This window comes from Oncorhynchus tshawytscha, unplaced genomic scaffold (genome assembly GCF_018296145.1).
Source record: "Oncorhynchus tshawytscha isolate Ot180627B unplaced genomic scaffold, Otsh_v2.0 Un_contig_5960_pilon_pilon, whole genome shotgun sequence".
Classification (NCBI taxonomy): domain Eukaryota; kingdom Metazoa; phylum Chordata; class Actinopteri; order Salmoniformes; family Salmonidae; genus Oncorhynchus; species Oncorhynchus tshawytscha.
The window spans coordinates 98820-117250 of record NW_024609174.1 but is presented as its reverse complement, the minus strand read 5'-3'; the positions used below and the strand labels follow the sequence as shown (position 1 = coordinate 117250).

Sequence of the window (18431 nt, the reverse complement as noted above, 5' to 3'; positions counted from 1 at the left end):
CTCCTTTGTGTATACGTTCATGTTGTTTTAAGGTACCCAATAGAGAGAACCTCTTTCCACAGTCAGAGCAGGAGTAAGGCTTCTCTCGTGTGTGTTCTCTGTTGAACTTTTAGTGATGTTGATGTTTTGTAGCATTTTCCACATTCAGAACATGAGTAAGGCTTGTCTCCTGTGTGTTTTATCTGATTAATTTTTAGTGCAGTTGATCTTTTGAAGCATTTTCCACATTCAGAGCAGGAGTAAGGCTTCTCTGTGTGTATACGTTCATGTTTTTTTAAGGTGCACGGTTGAGAGAAACTCTTTCCACAGTCAGAGCAGGAGTAAGGATTCTCTCCTTTGTGTATACGTTCATGTTTTTTTAAGTATCCCAGGTGAGAGAATTTCTTTCCACAGTCAGAGCAGGAGTAAGGCTTCTCTCCTTTGTGTATACGTTCATGTTGTTTTAAGTTTCCCAGGTGAGAGAATCTCTTTCCACAGTCAGAGCAGGAGTAAGGCTTCTCTCCTTTGTGCATACGTTCATGTTGTTTTATGTTTCCCAGCTGAGAGAATCTCTTTCCACAGTCAGAGCAGGAGTAAGGCTTCTCTCCTGTGTGTGTTCTATGATGAAGTTTTAGTGATGTTGATGTTTTGAAGCATTTTCCACATTCAGAGCAGGAGTAAGGCTTCTCTCCTGTGTGTATACGTCCATGTTTTTTTAAGTAGCCCAGTGAGAGAAACTCGCCCCACATTCAGAGCAGGAGTAAGGCTTCTCTCCTGTGTGTGTTCTCTGATGAACTTTTAGTGATGTTGATGTTTTGAAGCATTTTCCACATTCAGAGCAGGGGTAAGGCTTCTCTGTGTGTATACGTTCATGTTTTTTAAGGTGTACGGTCGAGAGAAACTCTTTCCACAGTCAGAGCAGGAGTAAGGCTTCTCTGTGTGTATATGTTCATGTTTTTTTAAGGTGTACGGTCGAGAGAAACTCTTTCCACAGTCAGAGCAGGAGTAAGGCTTCTCTCCTTTGTGCATACGTTCATGTTGTTTTAAGTATCCCAGGTGAGAGAATCTCTTTCCACAGTCAGAGCAGGGGTAAGGCTTCTCTGTGTGTATATGTTCATGTTTTTTAAGTTGCCCAGTGTAGAGAAACTCACCCCACATTCAGAGCAGGAGTAAGGCTTCTCTCCTGTGTGTGTTCTCTGATGAATTTTTAGTGATGTTGATGTTTTGAAGCATTTTGCACATTCAGAACATGAGTAAGGCTTCTCTCCTGTGTGTTTTATCTGATGAATTTTTAGTGCAGTTGATCTTTTGAAGCATTTTCCACATTCAGAGCAGGAGTAAGGCTTCTCTGTGTGTATACGTTCATGTTTTTTAAGGTGCACCGTTGAGAGAAACTCTTTCCACAGTCAGAGCAGGAGAAAGGCTTCTCTCCTTTGTGTATACGTTCATGGTTTTTTAAGTATCCCAGGTGAGAGAATTTCTTTCCACATTCAGAGCAGGAGTAAGGCTTCTCTCCTGTGTGTGTTCTCTGATGAACTTTTAGTTTAGTTGATGTTTTGAAGCATTTTCCACATTCAGAGCAGGAGTAAAGCTTTTCTCCTGTGTGTATTTTTAGGTGTATTTTTAGCTTTGATAGAAATGGGAAAATCTCCTCACAATGTGTGCAGTGGTGAGACCTCTTTGCTATGTGATCTTCCTGTTGATGCTCTCTGGATATAGAGAATGTCTCAACATGGTCTCCTGTGTGAACAATATCAGAACAACCAGTCAATTGGTGTGATATACATATCAATCAAATGTATTTTATGAAGCTCTTTTTACATAAGTTGTAACAAAGTTCTTTACAGAAACCAACCCGAAATCCCAAAAGAGCAAGCAATGCAGATGTAGAAGCACAGTGGCCACGAAAAACTCCCTAGAAAGCAGGAACCTTGGAAGAAACAGAGAGGAACCAGGCTCAAATGGGTGGCCGGTCCTCTTCTGTATGTACCGGTTGACATATGTATTCATATCAGTAGGCTGTACAATACAGGGGAATAAAACTATTCTAAAAGTGGGTAAGAGATGAAAGTTAAAAAGGGGTATTCTCCACAGTGTCATTCTCCACTTACTATCACAAAGGTTAGTAACTACAGAGACGAATTTCATATCATCCTCCACTGACTATCACAAGGGTTAGTAACTACACAGACTAATTTCATATCATCCTCCACTCACTATCACAAGGGTTAGAAACTACACGGACTCATTTCATAGAACTTTAAAACACTGGCAGTTTGTCTACTTCACTTCTTTAGTCCACTCTCTGATCACTCCAGATAGCTCAGTTAATAAAACAAATGCTGGCAATACTGGTGTCAAACCATGCACGTCTCAGTAGCCCATAAAATAACATCTACCGTCTCATTGAAATAGTTCATCATGAAACAGTTCTACTGCAACTTTTCATACACAGTGGGAAGTTGGAATGAACAACAAACTTAGTCAGATAGAACCTGCTCTTACCATGAGAAACAGATTTCCCAATCTTCTCCTCCTCTTCTTCATCTTTAAGGTTGACATTCAGCTCCAGTGTTTGACTGCAGTCTTCCAGCTTCACTGATGCCATCTCTGGATCCTGCAGTGCAAACTGGGCTCCACTGTCACAATCAGGACCCAGTGACTGTGGGTTTGCACTCAGTGTTGAAGGAGAAAGGCAGGCTGGGTTTGTCATTACTGTTGATGTTACTGGCCTCAGACTTAATTCTAGTCCTGTAGTAACAATGAGAAACAGAAACAAATGTTATTGTCTTGACAGTTCTGGCACTTTCTTTATTCTCTAAAAATATATTATATGTTCAATTATCTAATTCAGTGCTTGACTTGGACTGAAATAGGTGCCGGTACTGTTTATATTTAGGCACAGGAGTTCCACAAAACTGTTGAGCTAATATTCTATAAGAGGAACGGTCACGACCTCCGCCAAAGTCCGGTATATTGTTTCTGTACAGGTGTTTTTTCGTGTATTAAATACCTCGTCCACGCATCTCAACTCTCCTGTGCCTGACTCCTTTTCACCAGTTACCCAAAGCCTTGACAGAAACACGGCAGGTGCCCCTGCAGTAGGGATCGAGGAGCGAGTCCAGCAACACGCTGCTATTCTCCAGCATCTCGGCAGCGCCATAGACTGCGTCCTGCAAACCATGGAAGAGAGGAGGAGTTCCTCCAGCGTCTCCACCAGCACCACCAGTTTCAACTATAATCACCCCTCCTTCACCTGGTCCCAGTGGGATTCGGCTCGCCCTCCCGAGGGAGTATGATGGTTACGGCGGTGGGATGTCAGGGTTCTTGCTCCAGCTAGAGATCTACCTGGCAACCGTCCACCTAGCTCCCTCAGGCCGAGAAAGCGTGGCCGCCCTCGTCTCCTGCCTCTCAGGGAAGGACCTGGAGTGGGCCAACGCCTTATGGCAGGAAGAAGAAGCCGTGTTGGACCATTTTGGGATTTCAACCGCCGCTTTCGGGCAGTCTTTGACCATCCGCCTGAGAGTAGAGCGGCGGGTGAACGTCTCATACACCTGAGGCAGAGGACGAGGAGTGCACAGGAGTTCGTGTTGGACTTCCGGACCCTGGCCGCGGGATGGAACGACAGGGCCCTGATCGATCACTACATGTGCAGTCTGCGCGAGGACGTCCGTCGGGAGTTGGCCTGCAGGGACACCACTCTCATATTCAACCAGCTGGTGGACCTGTCCATCCGACTGGATAGCGTGCTGGCTACCCGCGAACATCCAGATCGGGGTCTGTCGATTCCATCCCCAGCACCACCACTCCGACGCCCATGGAGCTGGGAGGTGGTGCACTTAGGGCAACCGGAGGCGGGGCCATTCCATGCACCATCTGTGGCCGCAGAGGGCACACTGCCGGTCGGTGCTGGGAAGGTTCCTCTGGGAGTCGAGGCAGCAGGCAGGGCACTCTCGTGTCACCCCAGGTGAGTCGGCACCAGGCTCACCCAGAGCCCCTGGTTGCTCACATGGTTTTGTTTATTAAATTTCTTGAGATTTCACCGAATTCCCGCATAAGGCGCTCGTAGATTCAGGCGCAGCTGGGAATTTTATTGACAGATCATTTGGCCATAGTTTAGAGATCCCCAATGTTCCTGTCGATATGCCCTTCCCTGTGCACGCCCTAGAAAGTCTACCATTAGGGTCAGGGCTAACTATGGAGGCCACCGCTCCTCTGGGCATGGTTACGCAGGAGGGTCACAAGGAGAGAATCAGTCTCTTCCTTATTGATTCTCCTGCATTTCCCGTGGTGCTGGGCCTACCCTGGTTGGCCTGTCATGAACCCACTATTTCGTGGCAACAGATCTCTCTCACGGGGTGGTCACGAAAGTGCTCGGGGAGGTGTTTAGGGGTTTCCATCGGTGCTACTATAGTGGAAAGCCTAGACCAGGTCTCTACCGTGCGCATCCCCTCTGAATATACCAATTTGGCTCTCGCCTTCTGTAAGAAGAAGGCGACTCAATTACCACCCCCATCGACGGGGATTGTGCGATAAATCTCCTGGTAGACACAGCACTTCCCAGGAGTCACGTGTATCCCCTGTCACAAGAGGAGACGGGGAGGAAATGGAAACATGTTTCCGAATCTCTGGGGCAGGGGTACATTCGGCCCTCCACTTCACCTGCCTCCTCGAGTTTATTTTCGTGAAGAAGAAGGATAGATGTCTGCGCCCATGTATTGACTATCGAGGCATTAACCAAATCACTGTGAGGTAGTTACCCGCTGCCTCTCATAACCAGTGCGATCGAGTCAATGGACAGGGAACACTTCTTCACAAAATTGGATCTCAGGAGCGCTTACAACCTGGTGCGTATCCGGGAGGGAGAAGAGTGGAAGACGGTGTTTAGTACCACATCAGGCCATTATGAGTACCTTGTCATGCCATACGGGTTGATGAATGCTCCATCAGTCTTCCAATCCTTTGTAGACGAGATTTTCAGGAACCTGCACGGGCAGGGTGTAGAGGTGTATATCGATGACATTCTGATTTACTCCTCTACACGCGCCAAGTATGTGTCCTTGGTGCGCAGGGCACTTAGACGACTGTTGGAGCATGACCTGTACGTCAAGGCTGAGAAATGCCTGTTCTTCCAACAGGCCGTCTCCTTCCTAGGGTATCGCATTTCCACATCAGCCACTAACCTCTCCCCCTTCCAGTGCGTACTGGGGTACCAGCCGGTTCTGGCACCTAGACATCAGAGCCATCAGAGTGGACAACTGGTTTAGGCGCTCGTAGGAGACATGGGACGCCGCTCATGTGCACCTTCAGTGGGCCGGGAGGCGTCAGAAGACTGGCGCAGACCGTAGCGGTGAATCTCGACCCTCCACCTGCCCTGCCGGAAGCTGGGCCCGCGGTTTGTGGGGCCATTCAAAGTCCTGAGGAGACTGAACGAGGTTTGTTACAGGTTACAGCTTCCCCCGATTACCATATTAACCCCTTGTTCCATGCGTCTCTCCTCAGGCCGGTGGTGGCTGGTCCACTCCAGGAGTCTGAGGTGCGGGAGGTTCCTCCGCCCCCTTTGGACATCAAGGGGGCCCCGGCGTATGCAGTTCGAGCCATACTGGACCCGAGGAGTCTAGCGAGGGGCCTTCAGTACCTCGTGGAGTGGGAGGGGTACGGTCCGGACGAGAGATGCTGGGTGCCGGTGGAGGACATATTGGATCTGTCTATGCAGCAGGAGTTCCCCTGTCTCCATCCGGGTCACCCTACGTCTTGTCCTCCGGGTCGTGCCCGAGGCCGGTGTCGGCGCGCGGCTCAAGGGGGGTTACTGTCACGACTTCCTCCGAAGTCAGTCTTTCTCCTTGTTCGGGCGGCGCTCGGCGTCACCGGTATTCAAGCCATCGCCGATTCACTTTTAATTTTCCATTTGTTTTTTCACACCTGGTTTCAATTCCCCCATTACAGATTCAGTATTTAACCCTCTGTTTCACACATGTATGTGTGCGTGTTTGTTCTATGTTGAAGACTGTGTCTGACGGCTGGTATTTTGTTGCCGGGCTTTGTATGACCGCCAGTTTATTCGTGGTACCGGTATATTTCACGGACCGTTGTATTGTTTCTATACCGTGTTTTTTTGTGTATTAAATACCAGAAACAAACATCTTTCTGGTAAGAAGAGGGGCAGGGGCGTATGCCTTATGATTAACGAGACGTGGTGTGATCACAACAACATACAGGAACTCAAGTCCTTCTGTTTACCTGACTAATCGCTGCAGCTGTTCATAGTCCGTCGGTAAATAGCCCACCCAATTTACCTACCTCATCCCTATACCGTTTTTATTTATTTACTTTTTGCTCTTTTGCACACCAGTATCTCTACCTGCACATGACCATCTGATCATTTATCACTCCAGTGTTTACCTGCAAAATTGTAATTATTCACCTACCTCCTCATGCCTTTTGCACACAATGTATATAGACTCTTTTTTTCCCTACTGTGTTATTGACTTGTTAATTGTTTACTCCATGTGTAACTCTGTTGCTGTCTGTTCACACTGCTATGCTTTATCTTGGCCAGGTCGCAGTTGTATATGAGAACTTGTTCTCAACTAGCCTACCTGGTTAAATAAAGGTTAAATAAAAATAAAATAAAAATTGAATTCCTCACAATCAAATGTCGACCGCATTATCTACCAAGGGAGTTCTCTTCGATTATAATCACAGCTGTATATATTCCCCCAAGCAGACACATCGATGGCCCTGAACAAACTTTATTTGACTCTTTGCAAACTGGAAACCACATATCCTGAGGCTGCATTCATTGTAGCTGGGGATTTTAACAAGGCTAATCTGAAAACAAGACTCCCTAAATTGTATCAGCATATCGATTGCGCAACCAGGGCTGGGAAAACCTGGGATCATTGCTATTCTAACTTCCGCGACGCATATAACGCCCTCCCCTGCCCTCCTTTCGGGAAAAGCTGACAACGACTCCATTTTGTTGCTCCCTGCCTACAGACAGAAACTAAAACAAGGAGCTCCCGCGCTCAGGTCTGTTCAACGCTGGTCCGACCAATCTGATTCCACGCTTCAAGACTGCTTCGATCACGTGGACTGGGATATGTTCCGCATTGCTTCCAACAACAACATTGACGAATACGCTGATTCGGTGAGCAGGTTCATTAGAAAGTGCATTGACAATGTCGTTCCCATAGCAACGGTTGAAACATTCCCAAACCAGAAACCGTGGATTAACGGCAGCTTTCGCGTGAAACTGAAAGCGCGAACCACTGCTTTTAATCAGGGCAAGGTGACAGGACACATGACCGAATACAAACAGTGTAGCTATTCCCTCCGCAAGGCAATCAAACAAGCTAAGCGTCAGTATAGAGACAAAGTAGAGTCACAATTCAACGACACAAGAGGTAAGTGGCAGGGTCTACCGTCAATCACAGATTACAAAAAGAAAACCAGCCCCGTCACGGACCAGGATGTCTTGCTCCCAGACAGACTAAATAACTTCTTTGCCCGCTTTGATGACAATACAGTGCCACTGACACGGCCCACAACCAAAACCTGCAGACTCTCCTTCACTGCAGCCGATGTGAGTAAAACATTTAAACATGTTAACCCTCGCAAGGCTGCAGGCCCAGACGGCATCCCCAGCCGTGTCCTCAGAGCATGCGCAGACCAGCTGACTGGTGTGTTTACGGACATATTCAATCAATCCTTATCCCAGTCTGCTGTTCCCACATGCTTCAAGAGGGTCACCATTGTCCCGGTTCCCAAGAAAGCTAAGGTAACTGAGCTAAACGACTATCGCCCCGTAGCACTCACTTCCGTCATCATGAAGTGCTTTGAGAGACTAGTCATGGACCATATCACCTCCACCCTACCTGACACCCTAGACACACTCCAATTTGCTTACCGTCCAAATAGGCCCTAACCCATCTGGACAAGAGGAATACCTATGTGAGAATGCTGTTCATCGACTTCAGCTCAGCATTTAACATCCTAGTACCCTCCAAACTCGTCATCAAGCTCGAGACCCTGGGTCTCGACCCCGCCCTGTGCAACTGGGTACTGGACTTCCTGATGGGCCGCCCCCAGGTGGTGAGGGTAGGTAACAACATCTCCATGGCAACTGCTCCACCCACAACCATAAGGCTCTCCAGAGGGTAGTGAGGTCTGCACAACACATCACCGGGGGCAAACTACCTGCCCTCCAGGACACCTACACCACCCGATGTCACAGGAAGGCCATAAAGATCATCAAGGACAACAACCACCCGAGCCACTGCCTGTTCACCCCGCTATCATCCAGAAGGCGAGGTCAGTTCAGGTGCATCAAAGCAGGGACCGAGAGACTGAAAAACAGCTTCTATCTCAAGGCCATCAGAATGTTAAACAGCCACCACTAACATTGAGTGGCTGCTGCCAACACACTGACTCAACTCCAGCCACTTTAATAATGGGAATTGATGTAAAATATATCACTAGCCACTTTAAACAATGCTTCTTAATATAATGTTTACATACCCTACATTACTCATCTCATATGTATATGTACAGTGGGGCAAAAAGTATTTAGTCAGCCACCAATTGTGCAAGTTCTCCCACTTAAAAAGATGAGGCCTGGAATTTTCATCATAGGTACACTTCAACTATGACAGACAAAATGAGAAGAAAAAAAAATCCAGAAAATCACATTGTAGGATTTTTAATGACTTTATTTGCAAAAATATTTTGAGATTTGACCCGAATACCCCAGACCTGTGTGTTCAAGGCACCTTGTATCATTGCCTAGAGGAATGTGCTGAAATAAATGTTTCGGAGCAAAGATCTGAGATGACCTCTACCCCAATACCACTAATCCCTAAACTATACCTCCTAAATCTTTACCCAGATAATATCTCTTTACATAGGAGAGAAAAAAATGGTTGACCTCTGTCTATCACAAGTTAGACATTCAATTGCTCTCCACTGGAAATATGTCAGTCACTTGGTCAATGGTTAATTAACATAATTAATGTCAAGCCTGGCTCTTGAAAAATGTACTTATATAGTGAAAAAGAAAGCCCTAAAAGAAAAAAAAAAAAATCCCATAATATTTGAGACCTGTTTTGTGAGTTTTTGCAAACCGGTGATATTGTAGAAGCATTGGAACTGTAAATCTGTATATTAAAAATGTTTTATGTGAATATTGGCTCTAGTCGAAGCGTAATCTTCATTATCTACAACTGTATATTATACTATTATTATATATTATTATTTATTTATACTACTATTTATATTATTGGATTTCTTTATGTTCGGTTGCTATGTTTTCATCTCTCTTTGTGTTGGGGGGTGAAAAGAGAAAATACAATTGTATTTTTGTAATTGTTCTACATGGAACTAATAAGTATACGTGGGGGGAAAAGAATGATGAGGGCACTGTGTTCTTGGGGACCTTCAACGCTTCAAGGGGCTGGAAGCACTGCATCTCATGAAAAAAATCTAAAAACCTAGTTTTCTTTGTCATTATGGGGTATTGTGTGTAGATTGATGTTTTATTTATTTAATCCATTTTAGAAATGTGGGAAAAGTCAAGGGGTCTAAATACTTTCTGAATGGGAGAGGGATACCTGGTAAGTTGTACAACTGAATGCATTCAACTGAAAAGTGTCTTCCGCATTTAACCCAAATAAAATCAAATATATTCATAAAGCCCTTCTTACATCTCACAGTGCTGTACAGAAACCCAGCCTAAAACCCCCAAACAGCAAGTAATTCAGCCCCTCTGAATCAGAGAGGTGTGAGGGGCTGCCATAATGGACATCCACGTCTTTGGCACCCGGGAACTGTGGGTGCCTCGCTCAGGGAAAAAAGACAGATTTTTACTTTGTTTGCTCAGGGATTCGATCCAGCAAACTTTCGGTTACTGGCCCCAACGCTCTAACCACTAGGCTACCTGTAAGTATTCATATAAATAGGCTGTGCAATGCAAAAGGGAATACAACTATTCTAAAAGTATCTCAGGTTTTGTTTCATAGAACTTTAAAACACTGGCAGTTTGTCTACTTCACCTCTTTAGTCTCCTCTCTGGTGCTGGTGTCAAACCATGCAAGTCTCAGTAGCATGAAATAACATCTACCTTCTCATTGAAACAGTTCATCATGAAACAGTTCTACTGCAACTGTTCATACACAGTGGGAAGTTGGAATGAAAAAACAAACTTAGTTAGTTAGAACCTCCTCTTACCATGAGAAACAGATTTCCCAATCTTCTCCTCCTCTTCTTCATCTTTAATGATGACATTCAGTTCCAGTGTTTGACTGCAGTCTTCCAGCTTCACTGATGCCATCTCTGGATCCTGCAGTGCAAACTGGGCTCCACTGTCACAATCAGGACCCAGTGACTGTAGGTTTAGAGTCAGTGTGGAAGGAGAGAGGAGGCCTGCGTTTGTCCTCACTGTTGAGGTTACCGGCCTCATACCAGCGTCGGCAAGTACTAGAGGAGAAACGGACACAAAAGTTGTGTCTTCAAAGTCCTGGCACTTTCTTTATTCACTATTAAATATATTAGATTTTTTCTTGGTCAATTATCTAATTCAGTGCTCGACTTGGACTGAAATAGTTGCCGATACTCATTTTGTGTGCTGGTACTGTTTATATTTAGGCGCAGGAGCTTCATAATACATTTGAGCTAATACTTAACCTGTAGTAGATAAATGCATACAAGACTCAAAAACCATTTAGTACATGGTTACAGTCTGTTTTTGGCAGCACTATGTACTATTTTCCTTAACCTTCTTCACGGTATTATTCCAATCAAAAAACAATTGTATTTCCATATAGAAATACATAGACAAACTGAATGTGTCAATATTCTAGACATGTAGAAACTGATAATCATTACATTTATGTGGAAGGACCACCAGAGGGCAGGCTGGGCTCATGGATAGTAGCCCAACAAGGCATGGGAGACAAGGTAACCAGAGTCAATTAAGCACAGCTGACGGTACTAATGACACTCTCCTTCCCCTATAAGAGAAAGAATGGAACCAGCAGAGAGGGGGAGGGAAAACTATCTCAGAGAGACAGAGACAGAGACAGAGACAGAGACAGAGACAGAGACAGAGACAGAGACAGAGACAGAGAGAGAGTATCCAGGAAGAACCACCAAGACAGTGACAATCCCGTGACTTTTTTTGTTGTAGTTTAAAGATAACAAGAACACAATAGGATTTCATCTGGAGAAGAAGATGTATGTTTTTCCTTGGAAGATTTTCATTGATTATGTTGGAGTGTTTGTGTTGACCAAATGCCCTCAATAGAGAACTGTGTTCAATCAAGAAAACCTACTCCTGACTCGTTTATTCCACTTCCCGAGAGAGTGACTATCCAGAGATTACTATGGTCTGCTCACATTTAGCTTCAAAAAACAGTAGTGTGACCTATCCGAAAAAACTGGTCCGAGCACCCAACTATCTGCATTGAAGTCCGTCTGAGAGACTATCTGGGAGCTGCCATTTCACCAGCTTCTGAATTTTCCCTTCCATGAAGAACCACCAAGACGGACAATTCCTTGACTTGGCCTGGTTTTTGCTTGACAGGGCTTTAAAGATAATACCATTTTTCTTGTTTTCTGGAGAAGAAGATGTATGTTTTTGATTAATAAAGTTTTCATTTGATTATGTTGGAGTGTTTGTGTGACCAAATGCCCTCAATTCTAAACTGTGTTCAATCAAGAAAACCTAATTCTGATTGTTTTATACTGTTCAATTCAACTTCAACCTAAAACAATTTCCTGCACTCATTGGTATTCCACCTGAGGTCATTTAAAACAGTAGTGTGACCAAAAACTGGGCTTATTATTAACCAAATGTTGCATTTAGAAGTCAAAACACCAAGGTGAACTTTTGCCATTTCACCAGCTAGAATGATTATTCAAATTCCATGGTTAGAATATAAATAATGGGCCTGGTCTTTGCTCATTGAAACAGTTCTCATGACAAAATATCATACCATTTTTCACATTTTTTCACAGTTTTGAAGTTGGAACAAATAACAAACTTAGTTAGATACAACCTGCTCTTACCATGAGAAACAGATTTCCCAATTTTCTCCTCCTCTTCTTCATCTTTAATGATGACATTCAGCTCCAGTTTTTGACTGCAGTCTTCCAGCTTCACTGATGCCATCTCTGGATCCTGCAGTGCAAATTGGGCTCCACTGTCACAATCAGGACCCCGTGACTGTTGGTTTGGACTCAGTGCAGAAGGAGAGAGGAGGGCTGGGTTTGTCCTCACTGTTGATGTTACTAGCCTCATAGTAGTATAAGAGAAACAGACAAACATTATTGTCTTGCCAGTTCTGACACCTTCTTTATTCTCTAAAAATGTATTATATTTCTTGTTATCTAATTCAGTGCTTGACTTGGACTGAAATAGGTGCCAGTACTGTTTATATGTAGGTGCAGCAGCTCCACAACACTGTTAAGCTAATATTCCATAAGAAGAACATGTGCTCAAACAGTAGAAATCTGGAGGTGAACTCTTGTCCAAGTCAAGAACTGATCTCATTTCAATAGATCAGGTAGGTAAGCATTGACAAGAAAACATTGATGCATTAATATTAGACACAAAGGACACACAACGTAAGATCACTTAATATATAGATTTCCTAAATTCACAAAAAATGACTCAAAAACCATGAAGTACAAAGTTAGTTTCAGGCAGCACTATGTATTATTTTCCTGAAGAACCGCCCGTCTTCGTTGTTTCAATCAAAAACCAGCAGTATTTCCGTTCACACCATACTCAAATGTATAGATAAAGATAGAAACAACTGCATGTGTCTGAATATTAGTACACATGTAGAAAACCAACAATCATTACATTCAGCTTCAAAACAGTAGCGCAACGGTAACATTGTCTGCACTTTAGTCCGTTGACCCAGTCCGAGTCGGCGCCGCCATTTTCACAGCGTGTGAATTTTACACAAAACCGATAACATGCAGTTCTGAAATCTCAAATAAATGGGATTCTTTATGAAAATGAACCTGAGCAGAATATTTACATCCACTAAGACAAACCCAACGTCTCTAGTTACGTGACTTGTAAAATAGTTTGTCACCACGTTCTCCACTCGGTTTGACACAAAAATAACACATCAAACCTTTACCAAACCTGATAATAATTTAATAGATTTGTTACCTGGCATGGAATGACATGTTCTTTCGACATTAGAACGTTTAAACGTGCTATTACGTACCTGTAGTAATAAAATGAAACGGGCACAAAAGTTACCTTCTTGACTGCACATTTCTGGCGCTTTTTTTATTCTGAAGAATGGTGCGTGCCTGTCGGGAACTTCCTGTTCCCCCACTAACACAGTCCGTGCATTTCGGAATCCTTGGGTTGGCCCTACCCCATTACATGAGAAGGGGGTAGCTGTAGCTGCTGCTGCTGCTCCTCCTCCTTCTCTGGGACACTTCTCCTTTGCATAGTGTTGATCAAGCTGTCGATTGTGGCCTGTGGAATGTTGTCCCACCCCAGCTAGCACAGTGGATCTGGGCGGATTCCGGCTGTGTGTCGGGGCACTCGGCTGAGAGTCAGACTCGGACGACATCATGTGGCCCGAGAATGCGGGGATTGAGCTCGGGCCGAATCCGGTGAGAGTTTATCTGGCCCAAATGCATTACTTGGGGCTCGGGCTGATTCCGGTGTGAGTTTATCTGGCCCAAATGTATTACTTGGGGCTCGGGACGATTGGGGCTACTCTCTGGCAGATGAGTACACGGGCGCCTGTATATAATTAACATTTCATTATTTATTTATTTGTCCATATTTTTTAATTGTTTCCGTGATAAAAAAAAATACTATTAACATTTAAATTAAATTATTTTAGAGTCTGGTTTAAGTTGTATTTTAGTATTTTGATACTTTGTACATGGCAACTGATAAGCATTAACACAGCAGTCGCAGTGCAGATCCTCTAAGGGTGAAACATTTTCTGGCGACAGTAGTATGTGAAGTCTTGGAGGCCCAAAAACTTCTCAGCTGTAGATATAATTATGTCCAGGAAGCTTGGCCCCAGTGATGTACTGGGCCGTTCGCACTACCCTCTGTAGTGCCTTGCGGTCGGAGGCCGAACAGTTGCCATAACAGGCAATGATGCAATAGGGGGAATAGGTTTTGTCATGCCTGCTTCACGACTGTCTTGGTGTGCTTGGACCATGCTAGTTTGTTGGAGATGTGGACACCAAGGAACTTGAGGCTCTCAACCTGCTCAAAAATGAAATGCTAATTAGCTACTAATGTGGCTATCATAAAGAACTACAAGTGCCATGATGATCTGGACCAGACTGCCGAATCAAGGCAAAGATCTCTGGGTTAAGATCAAATTCTTATTTACAATGACGGCCTACCCTGGGAAAACCCTAATCCGAACGACACTTGGCCAATTGTGCTCTGCCCTATGGGACTCCCAATCACAGCCGGTTGTGATACAGCCTGGAATCAAACCAGGGTCTGTAGTGATGCCTCTAGCACTGAGATGCAGTGTCTTAGACCGCTGCCCCACTCAGGATGGCACATTTGTCAAATCCCGGGAAAATATTCAACTCTAATTAATTGTTTACTCCATGTGTAACTCTGTGTTGTCTGTTCACACTGCTATGCTTTATCTTGGCCAGGTCGCAGTTGCAAATGAGAACTTGTTCTCAACTAGCCTACCTGGTTAAATAAAGGTGAAATAAAAATAATGGTGACTGAAGGAATTGGCTGACAAAATCTATGGATAATAGCCTAGAATTTAGTCTGTCAGACAGGTATATGTAACAGTATAACTTCAGACCGTCCCCTCGTCCATACCCGGGCGCGAACCAGGGACCCTCTGCACACATCAACAACAGCAGCCCACGAAGCATCGTTACCCATCGCTCCACAAAAGCCTCGGCCCTTGCAGAGCAAGGGGAACTACTACTTCAAGGTGTCAGAGCAAGTGACGTCACCGATTGAAACGCTATTTAGCGCGAACCCCGCTAACTAGCTAGCCGTTTCACATCCGTTACATACAGACCTACCTCTGATTCCTTGAATAGGAAGGAATATACTCCAACACAGAGCGCTCTTGTTAGTAGCCTAAAGTCAGTTTAATTTGAAGACTGTTTAAATGAATTAGACCTTCTCCAATTAGCCTACTTTCAGCACCCATGTGTTGTTCATCTCCACGGCTACCGCTTCATAGTAATGTAAGTTGTTTAAATTACTTGAATATGGCTTATTGTGAGGTCAATAACTATGTGCAATGAAACCTTGTTATCATTCAAATCAATTACAGACGTAGCACTAGTTTTCCTCATCTTCAGGTTCTCAAACTGAACAGGACATCAGTAGTCCGCGGGCACGGATATTTATATATATACAGTTGAAGTCGGAAGTTTACATACACTTAGGTTGGAGTCATTAAAACTAGTTTTTCAACCACTCCACAAATTTCTTCTTAACAAACTTTAGGTTTGGCAAGTCGGTTAGGACATCTACTTTGTGCATGACACAAGTCATTTTTCCAACAATTGTTTACGGACAGATTATACCTTCAAACTCAGTGCCTCTTTGCTTGATATCATGGGAAAATCAAAAGAAATCAGCCAAGACCTCAGACAAAAAATTGTAGACCTCCGCAAGTCTGGTTCATCCTTGGGAGCAATTTCCAAATGCCTGAAGGTACCACCTTCATCTGTACAAACAATAGCATGCGATTATAAACACCATGGGACCACGCAGCCGTCATACCGCTCAGGAAGGAGATGCGTTCTGTCTTCTAGAGATAAACGTATTTTGGTGCAAAAAGTGTAAATCAATCCCAAAACAACTACAAAGGACCTCGTGAAGATGCTGGAGGAAACAGGTACAAAAGTATCTATATCCACAGTAAAATGAGTCCTATATCGACATAACCTTAAAGGCTGCTCAGCAAGGAAGAAGCCACTGCTCCAAAACCACCATAAAAAAGCCAGACTACAGTTTGCAACTGCACATGGGGACAAAGATTGTACTTTTTTGAGAAATATCCTTTTGTCTGATGAAACAAAAACAGAACTGTTTGGCCATAATGACCATCGTTATGTTTGGAGGAAAAAGGGGGAGGCAAGCCGAAGAACAATATCCCAACCGTGAAGCACGGGGGTGGCAGCATCATGTTGTGGGGGTGCTTGGCTGCAGGAGGGACTGGTGCACTTCACAAAATAGAAAATGATGTGGACAATGATGCCAAGCATACTTCCAAAGTTGTGGCGAAATGGCTTAAAGACAACAAAGTCAAGGTATTGGGTATTTCTCTAGGCTAACATAAGAAACTCTGCCTTGATACGTGCATGCTAGCTAACATTAACACTAACTTAGTTGCTCTAGCCTACTAGGGTCATGTCCCTCTGGCCAGGATAAACAAAGCGGCAATGTTGTGTATTGTATATTTTCGTAGCTGAATCAAAATTAGTTAGGTAACATAGATGTTCTATTTACTTTATACTTGTCATTAGAATGTTTTCTTTTGGACTATACTGTTGGCAGTTGCATTTTCCTATCTCCTCTAGGGAAAAGTCACTTGGGGCCCAGAGAGGGGAGATGTCAGGCTTGTCTTTTACATGTCTGGTAATAGGCAGAATATCCAAAAGGGAGAATTCAGGTTTGAACATTGTCTTCATCATAAATTTATCTGTGAAACCATGTGAAGGGCTCCACAATGTCTGAATTTTGAGATAGTATATGACCTAGAGGCTCACTCCCTTCAGGGAGCTTGTCCATGGGTGGGGTGTATTTGAGATGGGAGCATCCAAAGTAGACATTTGATATATGCCATTGGATGAGGTAATGTTTTGGTAATATGAAGTACCAAGAACGAGAAGTAGAACCTCATCCAAGACACCAAACTGAACGATAATTTATAGCTAATGCTATCTGGCTATGGGATAATCCTCTTTCAAGTAAAAGGTCTTTGTGAAGTTCCTGAGATCTGTGGTTCGTCATGTGAGTTGAGAGGGGTGTATCTTGGCTATAAAAGATACTAAGTATTCTTTTGTAAGCACTCTCAGAGAATTCATTTATAGACACTGAATTGATCTGAGAGTCAAAGGGCTATGGTGAAGCTCATATAATTAAAGATGGAGTTTAAAATATAACTCTGACTTGTGTGTGGTTTGTAAACTCATCATTTAGTAATACAGGAAATTACCACGACAAAATACAGTATTTAACTAAAAAGTTTATTTCATTTAATTATACACATCAGAAAAAAGTGGCTGCCCAGCATGAATTCATGTACAAACATTATTTTTCATTGCATTCTTGTCATTTAGCAGATGTTTTTATCCAGAGAGACTTACAGGACAAATAAGAGTTAATTGCCTTGCTCAAGGACACAATGCCAGATTTTTCACCTAGTCGGCTCGGGATTCAAACCAGCGACCTTTCAGTTACTAGCCCAACACTCTTAACCGCTGGCTACCTGCCAGATCAATTAACTTCAATACAGTTATTCAAGTACATTCATTCAAATACATTCATCATCAATGACTAAAATAACAAATCTAGTATTAAAAGACAAATTAATAAACACAAGTATTAGATTCATAGCCTGTTTATCATTAAACAAAAAATTTTAGTAATATAAAATAATCCACCCAAACTACTGCTGAAATCTTATCACCACAACATCTTTATCTGATATACACTGAGTGCACAAAACATTAGGAATGGCTTCCTAATATTGAGTTATACCTCCTTTTGTCCTCAGAACAGCCTCAATAGTCGGGGTATGGACTCTCCAAGGTGTTGAGAACGTTCCACAGGGATGCTGGCCCATGTTGACTCCAATGCTTCCCACAATTGGGTCAAGTTGGCTGGGAGTGGATCTAGTCTGAATAGCTCCTTCCATGTCCTCCCACAGATCCACAATTGGATTGAGATCTGGTGACTCGGCAGGCCACTGCAGTAAGCTGAATTCCCTGTCATGTTCTTGGAATCATTTCTGGCCACCATGAAGGGATGCACCTGATTGGCAATGATTATTACACAAACGTTGCTCCACTTTTATCAAGGGGCCCAATATGTGGCATGAAAACACACCATCATACCACCAGCCTGCAATGTTGTACTCGTGATTTCCTCCCATCAGCGTGAAACAGCAGGAACAGTGATTCATCAGACCAGTCAATGTTTTTAAAATTCTCCAGTGTTTTCATTCCTTAGCCCACTGCAACTGCAATATCTTGTTTTCTACTGAAAGCTAATGGGGATCCAAAATAAATACACCAACAACTACAGTGGGGCAAAAAACGTATTTAGTCAGCCACCAATTGTGCAAGTTCTCCCACTTAAAAAGATGAGAGGCCTGTAATTTTCATCATAGGTACACTTCAACTATGACAGACAAAATGAGAAAAAAAAATCCAGAAAATCACATTGTAGGATTTTTAATTAATTA

General features: G+C 43.6%; 1 protein-coding gene and 1 pseudogene across 1 annotated transcript; both read right to left on the bottom strand.

Moving 5' to 3' along the window:
* Positions 1 to 6: 6 nt before the first annotated feature.
* LOC121844389 (gastrula zinc finger protein XlCGF17.1-like) lies at positions 7 to 830 on the bottom strand. The gene has a single exon (XM_042314417.1). It carries the CDS (start codon positions 726 to 728, stop codon positions 63 to 65), a length of 666 nt encoding a protein of 221 aa, XP_042170351.1. The 5' UTR covers positions 729 to 830; the 3' UTR covers positions 7 to 62.
* Positions 831 to 926: 96 nt separating this feature from the next.
* On the bottom strand, positions 927 to 13644 carry LOC121844386 (annotated as a pseudogene).
* Between the last annotated feature and the right edge of the window lie 4787 nt (positions 13645 to 18431).

Excerpts from the sequence above, each read along its gene's own strand:
- LOC121844389 (XM_042314417.1), bottom strand. The coding sequence starts at position 728 with ATGTGGGGCGAGTTTCTCTCACTGGGCTACTTAAAAAAACATGGACGT.